At 38.3% G+C, this 13821-nt stretch overlaps 1 protein-coding gene across 1 annotated transcript; it reads left to right on the forward strand.

The window, feature by feature from the left end:
• Positions 1–176: 176 nt before the first annotated feature.
• On the forward strand, positions 177–6501 carry LOC117488925 (complement factor H-related protein 2-like). The gene is made up of 9 exons (XM_034138105.1): positions 177–285; positions 361–552; positions 3660–3722; positions 3830–3928; positions 4038–4079; positions 5296–5457; positions 5550–5711; positions 6103–6128; positions 6220–6501. Exons 1-9 carry the CDS (start codon positions 228–230, stop codon positions 6274–6276), a joined length of 861 nt encoding a protein of 286 aa, XP_033993996.1. The 5' UTR covers positions 177–227; the 3' UTR covers positions 6277–6501.
• The last annotated feature ends 7320 nt before the right edge of the window (positions 6502–13821 follow it).

The raw sequence follows: 13821 nt of genomic DNA on the forward strand, positions 1-13821 counted from the left end.
AGGACCAATTTAGTCTTTTTAGAAGTACAGTTACCCCATATGTATCTCTGATTAATACGCAATATGATTTTGTGATATTTGCTGCAGTTCACATCGGTGTGTTGGCCTCAGAGTCAAAGACACACATTGCCTAACTTTTTGGGGTTGACCCCGACAATAATTAACCTGATCTGATGTGGAGTGTACTTCGCTCTGCTTTGTCCTGCAGTATTTTAATTCCTGAAAAAATGTCTGTGGGATATCTAGGATTTGTTCTTCTGCTTTGGTTCCCAGGAGTGCTGCATGGTAAGAACATTACATTCTGTCACCTATCATTTTTAGTTCAAGTGTTTTATTATAGTGCTCTCTTACTTGTTTCAGCACACAATGAAACCCAGAACTGTACTGCTTCCAGTCCGAGTGGAGGTTATGTTGTCCCTGAACAAGAAACGTACCTTCATGAAACAACGCTCACTTACGCCTGTGATAACGGATTTAAACCAGCAGTGGAGGGCTGGAGTGCCACAAGCATATGTCAAAATGGCAAATGGTCTCCTGAACCCCAATGTATAGGTACGTTTTTAATAATTTTTCTGGTGGTTTGTTTAAATAAGCCACTCTACGTTGTGTTTTTCAGGGTAAATGTGTAATACTTTGCTTTATAGTTTTATTTTCATTTAATTTCTGATTTTGATTGAAAGGATAATGTCCTGCTTGAATATGACACTAGAGATTTTTTTTATTATTATTACATGTTTTGTAACCAGCTTTTTAATACATTTTTCCATCCATCTTCACCAATGTCACCAACAAACAGATATGAATTCTACAAACACCAACACAACCCGGCGGCACACACATAGTTTAGCATAACATTTCAAGAGTAGGCAAAGATTCCTTTTTGTTACATTTCTGAATGATGCTATAGTTGATTTTGGCCTAACTTACTTGAGGAATGAGGAATCTACTTCTCTTTTTCTGAGAGAAATTGACCACATAATGTTCCATGAATTACGTTGGTGAAGAATACACTTTAACTAGAAAATGCATTTCCTGCAGAAAATGCGTGTGAATGTTGTAAACTGTGAACATTTGTGGCTGAATTTAGCGGAAAATGCAGAAAAAGCTGAATATGTTATTAGCTGAATGGTAGCTGCTTTTAGCTACAAAAATGCAGAAAAAGCTTAATATTTAAAAGAAAAGGTTTAAAAAAAGGTATAAACAACACGTATAGCCTTAATGTCCTGAAATAGCTGAATAATGTAATAGTTGAATGGTTTCTGCAGCTGAAAGTAGGCTGAAGGAGTTAAATATCAGATGTAAGTAGTAGTGAATGAATGTGTATTAAGAAGAGAAAATAAAGTAAAAAGGCTTGGGAAAGCAGCAGAATATTTTGACTGCAAACCTTTCGACTAAAACCATATGTCACCAATAATGTATAAAATATGTGGAACCTGTTGAAGTCAGTAGAAAGTCTCCATCAGACAGAAAATAATAGGCTGAGACAGTCTGTTAAAGTCCAGTGTGTTTGTCAGTGTTTGTTTCTGTGCTGAGCACCTAATCATAACAAATAATCATAACACCTGTGTGAGCCCAGAGATCAAAGGTTTCAATCTGCCCAGCAACACCATGGTTACCAGCTGCAGCACTGAGTGCCATTAAGAATGCATTGAGGATCATATCTGACAATTTTGCCACCTGTTCAAAAACTATGGCTCCTATCAAAAAATGTACAGACCGTGAGCATCAAGGAACCCCAATGAACTGATATGTTTTTTTGGGGGGTTTTGTGTGGTAAATGTGAAGATGAGAGCAGTTTGTCTAAAGTGTACTTCTCTCTGTTCTGAAGAAAGATCCAGATTTTTTTTACATAGGAGTCTAATGGGAGTTAGCTGGACTTTTTGTCACTTCATGCCCTCAAGAGGCATTTTGTTTAATATTTGTTCTTAATTATTATTTTTTCAACCTAGGAGAGGTTTTCCTACGTTTTTCACGAAAAATGATGTCTGAGGAGTGTAGGGTTTGGGAATTATGGCAGGTTTAAAAAAAATTTTCGGGAGAATTTCAAGCACTCCTCCACTCTGTTTTGAGATCAAAGCAGTCTAGACTAAGGCCCCGCTCACACGGGAACGTTTGCGTTTATGCACAGTATGCGTATTCAAAAAAGTCTTCCGTTCACATGCATTCGTTTCATTTAACGTGTCTGTTCAAACGAGACCGCTGGAAACGCTGTAGTACATATGCCGGGACTGTAAGTGGCGCTGTAACTTCCGCCACAAAATACACCAAAAGCAGTGAAGAAGACTCCGCAGCAGCCCCGCAGCAATGTTGCCATGGCTACCCTTCTGTTTACGCCCCGCCGTGGATTTAGCAACATGTAGTTCATGTAATTCTCCATGTCCACTTGTTGCTGATGGTTGTGGTAGAGGAGCTGTATATTTTTGCACTAATATCTGTAGCATGGTCAGTAGCAGTAGCAGTAGCAGTAGCTACTGACAGGAGGAGGAGCATGTCTCCGTGGAGAGGACTCGCTCAGAGAGATATTCTCTACAAACACCGGGTGAGATCCTCCTTTGTCAATATAATGGATCAATGCATGAAATCTGACTCTGTTTATTTTGTTTAAGGAGTATATTGGGCGTTAACAATTCTGGTTTGCCTTTTATAATATTATTTCATTCAAGAACCCTTTGTGCGTTTAATTAACACAGCCATGCCACAGCAGTGAGCAGGAGAGGTGGGGAAAGGTGGGGCTATCGTTATTTTTTCAGGAAATATTCGTATAGAGGTGATTACACGGACTCGGTTGACCCCCCAGAGCGTTTCGTTTGCAAATCTATCCATCTTGGGACCCGTTATCGTTTGTGGGGTCAGTTTCTATCGGCCTCGTGTAAATAATAGGGCTATACGCACGCGAAACTATGCAGATACAAGCAGTTTTCTCCTCGTGTAAACGGCGCCTTAACGAGCAATACACACTAATGTTAAAATCTGAAAAAGGCCTCTCTACCAAGCTCCAAACTAAGTTAAATATCTCAAAAGGTGTAGAAGATATCAAAGATCTGAATAAGAATTGAATAGCTGAAGGTCTTGTGATCATTTTAAAGTTGGAATGAAGTGTCTAGCTGAAAGTATGTGGAAGGAGAAGCATTTGGCGTCCCATTGACTTCCATGTTAAAAAAAAGAGTTTAAAAAGCTGAATATTTCAAAAAGTATAAAATATTTTTAAAAAGTTGAAGGTTTCCCATCGATTCCTGAAAAGGCTGAATAGTTTAATATTTGAATGGTTTCTGTAGCTGAAAGTAGGCTGAAGTTATGGAGAGCCAAAGTATTGGCTGAAATAATATGGGGAAGAATAAAGATTTGAAGAACTATAGTGGAATGCTGTAAACAGCATTCGCACTAATGATAAGTATGTGTAGTGTCCATTCAACTGAAGTTATTTACCTTTGATCAGAAATACAGTCCCCAAAAATCAGTGGAAAACCTTTTTACTACTACCATTGGATGAACAGATTATGGGGCAAAGTTCATTTCCCCAACAAGTTCTACAAACAGGGAGACATCTTAACAAATATAAAAAAAAATAAACAACTAAAAGATAAAGCTCTGTGTGTATTTAAAACTGCTTAAAAGGACTTGGTTCTCTCGTCCTTTAAATTGAATAATTTGTGCTGCAGAGGTGGGATCAGGTGGAGGACACACTACTTCTGCTGGCAGGGGGCGACAACCTGCAGGTGGAGGTAGTTTACTGATTCATAATCAATACAACTATGAAATATGAGTTAATCCAATTATCTAACCACTCCATATATATAGGCCTTGAAATGTATTTGATATGTCCACTCAGACAGAAGACCTGATACTGGACATGGTGGATCCACAGTGGGAGGAACAGGTGGAGGACACACTACTTCTGCTGGCAGTGGGATACAACCTGCAGGTGGAGGTAGTTTATTTACCTTTATAAAGTATGAATGATTAAAATCCTTTGTTCAAATCTCTCCATAGATACATTTGTAGGATTATATTTAATGTTTTGTCTTATTCCCACCCAGGCAGCAGTACTGGACATGGTGGAGCCACAGGGGGAGGAACAGGTGGAGGACACATTACATCTATTGGCAGTAGTTTATTGATCAGTATTAAATATGAGTGGGTAAATGCATTGATCTGATCTCTCCATAAACTTATCTGAAGGCCGATTTCTTACATCAGACGGCAGTGGGATGACTTCAGGTAGAAGAAGGTAGCTTAAAAAAACAGGTAGCTCAAATTAAGCATTCTGATTTTGCCACAGTCTCTCATGACACTCAAAAGCGGTGAGTCAGTTAACTCCAATTGGAAAAGTGAATGTGAGCAAACAACAGCTAATTAAGAGAAACAATTACACTCTACTAGATCTGACTACAGAGAGTGTTAACAACATTACACTGTATGGCTGACGTTAGTTTTTACATTTCAAGCTAACATCAACTTGCGTTCACAAACATCATTGTTAACAAATGTTCCTGTTGCTAAATATATTTGTTGTTTATATCTGATGTTATCTAAAATAAATCTAAATAGGGCATTAGACAGCACCCACTACATAGATGAAAATCATTAATCATGATTAATCACAAGTTTAAAATACTATTATTAACCTTGCTTAGTGTATTTTTGGGAGATTAAAGAAGTACACATGCTATGTTGTAATAAAGAAATGCATGACAAACTGTTAAGACAAATCATAGGTTTGTTATTTTATTGTTAAACATCTCAGCTCAGTTTTGATGATTTCAAAATTATTGGCATGAAGTCCGTCAACTTTCCGACACTTAGCTAAAGCATCAAAAGACGCTGTCAAGCCTTTGTGATCACGCTCTGTATAATGTGCCCTACACAGATGCTCCTGTTTTCTGCCGCTATCATAATGCAAGCAGTAACTATTTCTACAGTAAAAACCTCGTCTTCCACTCCTGAGAAACTTCAAGAAACGGGCTCCTACATTACAAAGCAAAATGCCTTTCCTTCCTTCTTTTATTAAATGGTGCTGTTACTGCTTCCTGATGTCCAGTGGTCTCCAGTCAGGGAAATACATGCAGCTTGTGCCAGTTCCTCTGCTTTCTTTGCCTTTTTACTGCCATACAATTCATGGTAAACATATGAGCTGTAATTATAGGAGGAAGTTGTCAATTGGTATGTGAATAGTCTGCGTAGATATTTTGAAAACGTTTAGGTTTCCAGATAAATCTCAAGCGTTAACACGTTAACTTTGACCGGCCTGTTTTTAAAGTTAAATGGAAATATTAAATAGCCTCTTTTTGATTTTAGACGCCAACTGTGGAGACTACCCAAGTGTTCCAAACGGAGATGTTGTGCAAGTGAGCGGAACATCTTTGAAATACCAATGTAATGGCTTTTACACACTAGAGGGTCCAGACATTGTGACGTGTCAAAGCAATGGCAAGTGGACAGAACCACCATCCTGCAAAGGTATAAACGAGTCATAACGACTCTCTTCCTAAAAAGATATCACCCAAATATATTACCCGAGTAATTATACATAAGTTTTCCTTTCTGTGCAGCGGCTTTCTGTGTCATAGATCCTGCTCAAACGACTATGGCCGATGTTAAAATATCTGCAGTTGAATACGTAAAGGAAGGACAGGAGAAGTATATTCCGTGTACTTGGGATGATTGGAGCCGCCGTGTTCAATGCATTAATGGAAGAATTGCCTATACCTACTGTAAGTATATGGAGTCATTTTCACACAGAACAAGAATTCAAACTTAAGAATATGTATTGTAATGTCAATACTGTTACACTTCACTTATTTTGATATTTGTGTTAAATGAAATTCACCAGAAAGCAGGAAACAGAGTTGGTAAACAAATATTTTTAAATTATCTAAATTTTTTGAGTCTTAAAGTTGGCAAATAATGTGTATGTAGCTGTAGCTGTAGCCCGACCTTAATAACTAGTAAAAATACAGCTTTTACACATTTTCTTGGACTTTTTTAACACTAGGGTAGACATGCAAACTTTAGTGAATGAGAATTCAATTAGAGCAGTTTGTGTGAAAGAGATGACGTTCTGAAATATTCACTGCTGCTCTGTTGTTATTGGATTAATTCTAGGTTGTTCCAGAGATGATCTTTTTTATGTAAGTGCTATTCTCAGACGGCTCATTATTTTAACTACATTTGATCAGTTTTACATTATTGAATTAATACCTTTTGTCTGTGCTTTTCCAGCAAAGATGCCAAGTGGAGGTCTGGCCTGAAAACAGAAGCACAGTTGGAAGCATTTGAAATATCTCCACCAGAGAAGATAAACACCCAAAAAACCTTCATATTTGTAAATTATTTTCTTTTAAATCAGCTGTTTTTGTTCTTTCATTTTGATTGAACATATTTACACAATGTTGAAGCAAATTGTTCTTTAAGAGTCATTTTGTCTTTTTATGCTTGGAACTCTTGATGCACTAATGTCTATCAACACTTTGATTACAAATAAAAGGGAAATGGTCTACAGTAGACTGAATAAATGTTAATTGTTCTTAAACAATCGACTCGGATATTAGTTTTATATCTTCTACAAATTGCGTACAGTCTTTCCACTACAAATTGATTTCTATATTAGTAAGTATATACTTGTATTAACACACAGCTTAGTTGAATACTACATTGTCATTGGTCAACCAGAGGTTGTTAATGTTTTGCTAAGAGACCGCTGCTAATGAGAATAGACCGTAGCGATAAGAGGATCAGGGGACTATGTGCAGTCATATCAATCCACAGAAAGAAGTCCGGTCAATTTAACGCCAGATGTGCACAACAATCTTTTTTCTCCATCAGATACACCATGCATCATTTTTATATTTGTGTAAAGCACAAAACTTTGGATTCATGATGGCTGAACTGCCTCTAGTAAAGAAAATAAAAAGAGCGCATGAGAAGGAAAGATTTTAAAAGACATCAGAGAAATCAACAGAAGAAGATAGACAGGAAGTAAACACTAAAGAGAACAGATGAAGAAGACGGACAGGAAGTAAACACTAAAGGGAACAAGGGTTGCGGTCGAATAGTCCATTTTGCTTAGGAACCTTCCTAACGGAGTGAAATGACCCGGAAGTCCCTCAGTGGCAGCCACGATAAGTGCCGTTCGAATTCTCTAAATGAAAGGAAAGGCGGTTTCAAACTTCCTTTATAACCTCCTTTAGCTTAGGAACCACTGGACCTCCCTAACCTAAAGGAGAGGAGAAAATGCTGCCCCACAATGCCTTGCGGCCGCAGCATTTACCGTCACACAACAGTCGGCCGTTCACGGAAACAACCGATTATGAACGAGAAATGATATCATGAAAGTTACGGTGCTTATTAAGCTTTTTAAAACGGTAACTTGCCAAAGTGCTTTGTTTTGAACGTTCATCAGTATTATAATCAAAAAGAGAAATATGAACGTTAGTTTTTACTGAAATGATCAAATAAAGTCAACATTTCACAGTGTTTACTGAGCTGTGTGGGGTTTGTTCAACTTTTAAAAGATGTTTGAATGGTGATATACACAGTGATAGATGTTAAGGACTAACGTTTATAATAAATACATTTGTATTGATTTTAAGATCTTTTCATACAATCATATGTATTGGGATCATTTGTATTAATGTGGACCGGAGGTGAGGGTGACGAGCATAAGTTTCACTTTCCTTTTTTATTTCAATTCCAACTTTGGTCATGAAGAATATGTTTCTCTGTTGTCCACGTTCACAAAGCATAAAACAACAGCATCAGAGCACGGTGCAGAGTCTCTAGATGAGTTTACAGTAGTCCGTCGTTCTTATTAAACATCCATGTTGTAGTCCGCTGTATAGAAAACTGTAGTTTCCATAGTTTCCCCACAGCAGCAGACGCACATTTATGACCTCCGCTGGCGCATCATAAACACGTCAGATAGTGAAAGTGCAGTCGGATTCTCTAAAGTACCGCAGTCTCTTCTCCTAAGTCCTTTTGAATTCTCCTATCCACTATCCCTTAACCCCGTGACGTTTCACTCAGAGGTCAAGGAATAGTGGATAGGGTTAGAATTTAGGAGCTGATTTTTGGATTATTCGACCGCAACCATAGTATGGGCTCTAGCAGTGTTTTTTTTTATATGTTTTTTTTTTTTATTGAACATATTTTTAACATACAAAAGCTCGGTGAGGATATCATCATATCAAATCAAATCAAGTTTTATTTATATAGCACATTTTTAAACGATTTTTGGTCGAGCCAAAGTGCTGTACATACAATAAAAATACCCTACAGTAAAGACACTTTACAGCAAATACAACAGCACAGTTTGTGCAGAATATCAGTATGACAATACGACACCCTCTGTCCTTAGACCCTCACATCGTACAAGGAAAAACTTCCGGAGAAAAAACCCACAGTTTAAAGGGGAAAATGGGAAAACCTCAGGGAGAGCAACAGAGGAGGGATCCCTCTCCCAGGACAGACAGACGTGCAATAGATGCCGTGTGTAAATCGAAGAGATAATACATTTACAGCATAGGTAGACCAAATGTTTGGAGATGCATGTGTCTATAATAAGAAGATGAATCCACGAAGATGTCAACAACAATCCTGTGGGATTACTTTTCCCAGGAATAGTTCCCGTTTTTTTTAGTTCCGGAACTATCTAGTAAATCGCGTTCACACCGGACTAAGTCCCTGAGGGAGGATTACGCAAATGAAGCCGCTGACGTCACTTCTTCTTCTTCTGCTTTGGGTTTACTGGCAGGCCGCAAACAACTTCACGGCGTATACCGCCACCTGAAGTCCCCGGCCGGAAGTCCCCGGAGTCCCAGCAGCTTCTACTGAAGCCTTCCGAGTAAATCGCCAGAACGCCGACACCTCCTCATCACTCCACCGCTCCCATGTTTTTTTTTGTGTTGCCATAAGTTAGTCTCTCTCCGTCGGTGCGCGGGGCTAATGCTAATGCTAATAATGCTAATGCCAGCAAATACAATGGCAGCTTCACAACATTTGTCCAAGTTTTACGGGGCGTGGTTTGCAATTCGCCCAGCCAATCAGAAATGGGAACCTTTTTCTCCCCAGGAAAGTACCATCTCTCTAGCAGGGACTGAAAAGGGGAGAAAAGGTTCCCGAAAAAAAAGATACTTTTGGTGTGAACTCAACATCCCAGGAACTATCGGAACTATTTCTGGGAAAAGTACGGGAAAAGTACTCCGGTGTGAAAGCGCCTATTAATTCACAACAAGACGAAAAACATAAATAATACATCCAATAAGAGCCAGGGGGAAAGAAAAAGCATAAAGTCACAAAAACATTTAAGAGGCATTAAGCTTACTTAATAACCATTTGGAAATGTCATTGTAAATCTTTATAGACAGGTTACAAGATTGTATTTTTCTAAGGGACAGAAAAAAGGACTTGACCTCATTTATGAAACAGGGAAAGGAGGGCTTGCCTCCTCTCCATTTACTACAATGTAAATGGTATTTACCCAAAATAATAATTATATTTACCAAATCAGAAATTGAAGAGTCCAAATTATCAATATAATATCAAATGTGATATACTCTAGCAGTGTTTAAGACTGGTTAATGGAAAATAAGATGTTAACAGACTTGCTGTCGCCGCAGTTCCTGCCATTGGTACGCAGTGGAGCAGAATATGTATATCTTGTAGCGGTAGCAATACGATCATTTTTAAATCAACACTGTATGTTGCAATGTAATACGTGGGATAATGTGATAGGGATCACACTATCTGTGTTCTTTTATCATTAACCCTTAGATGCACGAGTGACTGGACCCTATACTCTTCCATAAGTGGTCAAAAAGGACCCGTATTAGAATAATATGTGTTTTTATGTAATTTATGTCATTTTGGTTAAGAAAATTCACTTGTATAATATTTAGTATTATATTTTGGTTCACACTAGAAATATTTTATATTTAATCTTTCACTATTTATAATTTAAGACATTTTTTTGACATTTGGAAAAAAAAAACGAAATTCGATAGAAAATGCATGCGGGTCCTTTTTGACCCACTTATGGAAGCTTGGGGTAATAATACAAAAACTACAATTTCTTCAAATTTAAATTTGTAATTTAAATGGCATGATATCCAAAACATGTTTTTTGAGGAATAGCTGGAATATGAAATGATACAAAAATGTATTTTCAAAGATACTTCAAGAATACCACCTCACCAGGTCAAAAAATACCCACTTATGGAAGCTTGGGGTAGTAATACAAAAACTACAATTTCTTAAAATGCATACAATTTAAATTTGAATGGCATGATATCCAAAACATGTTTTTGAGGAATAGCTGGAATATGAAATGATAAAAAAAATGTAATAGATACTCTAAGAAAACCACCTCACCGGGTCAAAAAAGACCCACTTATGCATCTAAGGGTTAATGACCGCCTCACTGCACATTATGCCTTACTTAATATACTTGAGCAACACTGCAAAGTATGCTGATACTTGGACAGAAATACTCACTTACAGTATAGTGGTGTCACAACAAAACACATTTTCAAAACAGAAAACACAACTTTCCAAGAAATATTTACAGTGTTTCTGGCAAATTAGCACCTGAACCATGTGTTCTTGTGTTGATGGGCCTTCAGCTGCCTAACCAACACTTAAATAAAAGCGCACATCTTGAAGGTTTATTGACAGAATCATAACTTTACTTATTATTTAATCATAACCAGTCACACCAGGAGCAGATGGAGGTAATTTAGTCATACTGTACATTAGATGATACAATGTTCAGCTTTAGTGTTTATAAAATGGGATTATCCTGTAAAGACAACGCTCCGGCCGATGATGGAAAATGTATATTATTATGTTATATTCGGATAATGAAGTTATAGTTGATAAACTCTTGGACCATAATACAAAGCCAAATTGCTTTTATTGACTTACAAGCGCTGCATGCAACACTCAGATACAGTCGGTAGTGGAATGCAATTTTAAAGTTGGTTTGACAACACAATTGTAATTTGCAATACTAACTTTCAGATGTAGATACAAATGAAATGTTGGGAGCATATGGCAGGCAGAAGAAGCTCAATAAAGAATGTTTCTCAGCATAAAATGTGTATGAAATCACCGGAGAACTAGTGCTCACTTCAAATCATTTTTCACAAAATAAGTAAGGGGTATGATTCCAATGATATTTAGCATAAATATTGGAGGACTAGGATTCATTTGGTATAAAAAAATGAATGTGTGAACCAAAGCAGGATAATGACAAAAACAGCTGGACACACTGTTGATCTCAACGAAGCAAAGTGCTTTTGTAAAATGCGACTGATCTGACTGAAGTCCACGGAGGCTGTTTGTGTGTACAGCATGATGACCGTAAATCAGCTGAATGTTTACTATTTCTTAACTTCTTTGCTTTTTGGCTGATTGCCCTCAACAATTATTAACTGGTCCTGATCTTAACTGAAACCTATTTGGCTTTATTATTTCATTCCTGACGAAATGTGCCTGAGATATCTTGGAGTTTTTCTCCTGGTTTGGAATCCACAAGTGCTGCATATTCTACTCTGTTACTTAGAAACTTCTGAATTTGCCTGAATATATCAGGGATATACTGTATATAAAGTATTTGACTGTTTATCGTTATATTTCAGCACAAAGTGCAGCTCAGCCATGTCCTGCTCTCAGTCTGAATGGCGGGTTTTTTCCCCCTGGACAATCAGCTTATAATCATGAAGCCACACTCAGTTATGCCTGTCATGACGGACTTATACCAGCAGTGAAGGGCTGGTGGGGGACCAGCAGGTGTCAAAATGGCAATTGGTCTCCTAAACCCCAATGTATAGGTACGTTTTCTATAATCTTTCAGGTGGTTTGTTTAAATGAGCCACTCTACGTTGTGTTTTTCCGTGTACAGTGTTATACTTTTTTTTTTAAATTATTATCCCTTTTGGAAAAACATTTCAGTACTGCCCAAAGATTTATTTTCATTTCATTCTGATTGGGATTTAAAGGATAATGTCCTGCTTTTGTACCTGTATGACACTTACTTTTTTTTAATGATACATTTGTTGTACATTAGTCAGCTTTTTGTAAAATGTTTCCATCCATCTTCACCAATGTCACCAACAAACAGATATGAATTATACAAACACCAACACAACCCGGCGGCACACACATATTTTATAACATTTCAAGAGTTGGCAAAGATTCCTTTTTATTTCATTTCTGAATGATGCTGGTTCATTTTGTGCCAAACTTATTTAAAGGGGACCTATCATGCAAAATGCACTTTTGTACGTCTTTTATACATGAATATGTGTCCCCGGTGTTCCAGGGAACTCACCAAGTGTCAGAAAACACAACCCTCTCTATTTTCCTCCATACCCAAATCTCTAAAAAAGGGGCTGCAACGGATCTGATAAAAACTGATCCAGATTTGAACACTGTCCTGACGTCAGGACGGTGGCGCTACGGCTATTGGGCCAACTCCACCAATCAGGAGGAGACAACCACGGCCATTGCCGTTCGAAAGCGCTGGAGACGCTGTAGTACATATGCCAGGCCTGTAGGTGGTGCTGTTCTCACAGAATCAGCCCTTGCATATAGGTATGGTCCTACACTATATTATTAAAATATAGCATGATAGGTCCACTTTAATATAAAACAATGAAATAAATATATGAGTTCTGGTTACATTCTACAACTAGAGAATGAAATTCCTGAAGAAATTGCTAGTGGGAATGCTTTATGCTGAAAAGCTGACGCTAAACTGCTATGCTGAAATGTAATGTGTAAGAAGAAAGTGAAGAATTTAGATTGAAATGATACATTAACTTGGGGCTTGAATGTGTGATGAGTGAAGAAAAGAAAGTAAAAAGGCTTGGAAAAGCAGCAGAATATTTGAACTGCAAACTTTTGAACTAACTTGATGGTGAATGATCTGTCGCCATGGCAACGGCATTTGATGACACCCCATAATACGCTTAGATGCGTTGATGGCTGCATCGTTACCAAACCTGTGAAGTTTTGGGCCGTTTGGAACATTTTCACTGAAGTTATGAGAAAACCGTGTTTCATGGCGAGCATTGTGTTGCCATGGCAACGGCATTTGAAGAAACCCCTTAATTGACGTAGAGCTGTTGAGGGCTGGACCGGTGATATACAAGCGAAGTTTGGGGGGCGATCTGACCGTTTCCATTGGACTTACAGCGACATCGTGCTTCATGGTGTCATGGCCTGGCTCTTGGCCATAACAAAAAGCGTGGGAAGGACAAGAACATATATGAAAAATATATTTATTAACAAAAGTTTAACGTAAACCACAAAAAACTAGCACAAAGGGAAAACAAAAAGGCTAAGCGGCGTGGCTGCTCCGCGGTCAGGTCCTCTGCGGGAGAGAGAGATCGAGAGTCTGGCCCAGGCCTCTTAATCCTCCGCCAGCCGTCAGGTGTCCTCAATCAGGGCGTCAGGTGTCCTCAATCAGACGGACACAAGCAAAGGAGGAACATTAAAGGGCCCTACACACACACACCACAGGAGACCTTAAAGCAGGGGTCGTCACAATGGCGAGTGGTCTGTCGCCATGGCAACCGCATTTGATGACACCCCATAATACGCTTAGATGCGTTGATGGCTGCATCGTTACCAAACCTGTGAAGTGAGAGAGAGAGAGAGAGAGAGAGAGAGAGAGAGAGAGAGAGAGAGAGAGAGAGAGAGAGGAGAGAGAGAGAGAGAGAGAGAGAGAGAGAGAGAGAGAGAGAGAGAGAGAGAAAGAGAAGAGAGAGAGAGAGAGAGAGAGAGAGAGAGATATGTTTGTCATGAAAAATTATGTCTCAGGAA

Source organism: Trematomus bernacchii, unplaced genomic scaffold (genome assembly GCF_902827165.1).
Source record: "Trematomus bernacchii unplaced genomic scaffold, fTreBer1.1, whole genome shotgun sequence".
NCBI classification, from domain to species: domain Eukaryota; kingdom Metazoa; phylum Chordata; class Actinopteri; order Perciformes; family Nototheniidae; genus Trematomus; species Trematomus bernacchii.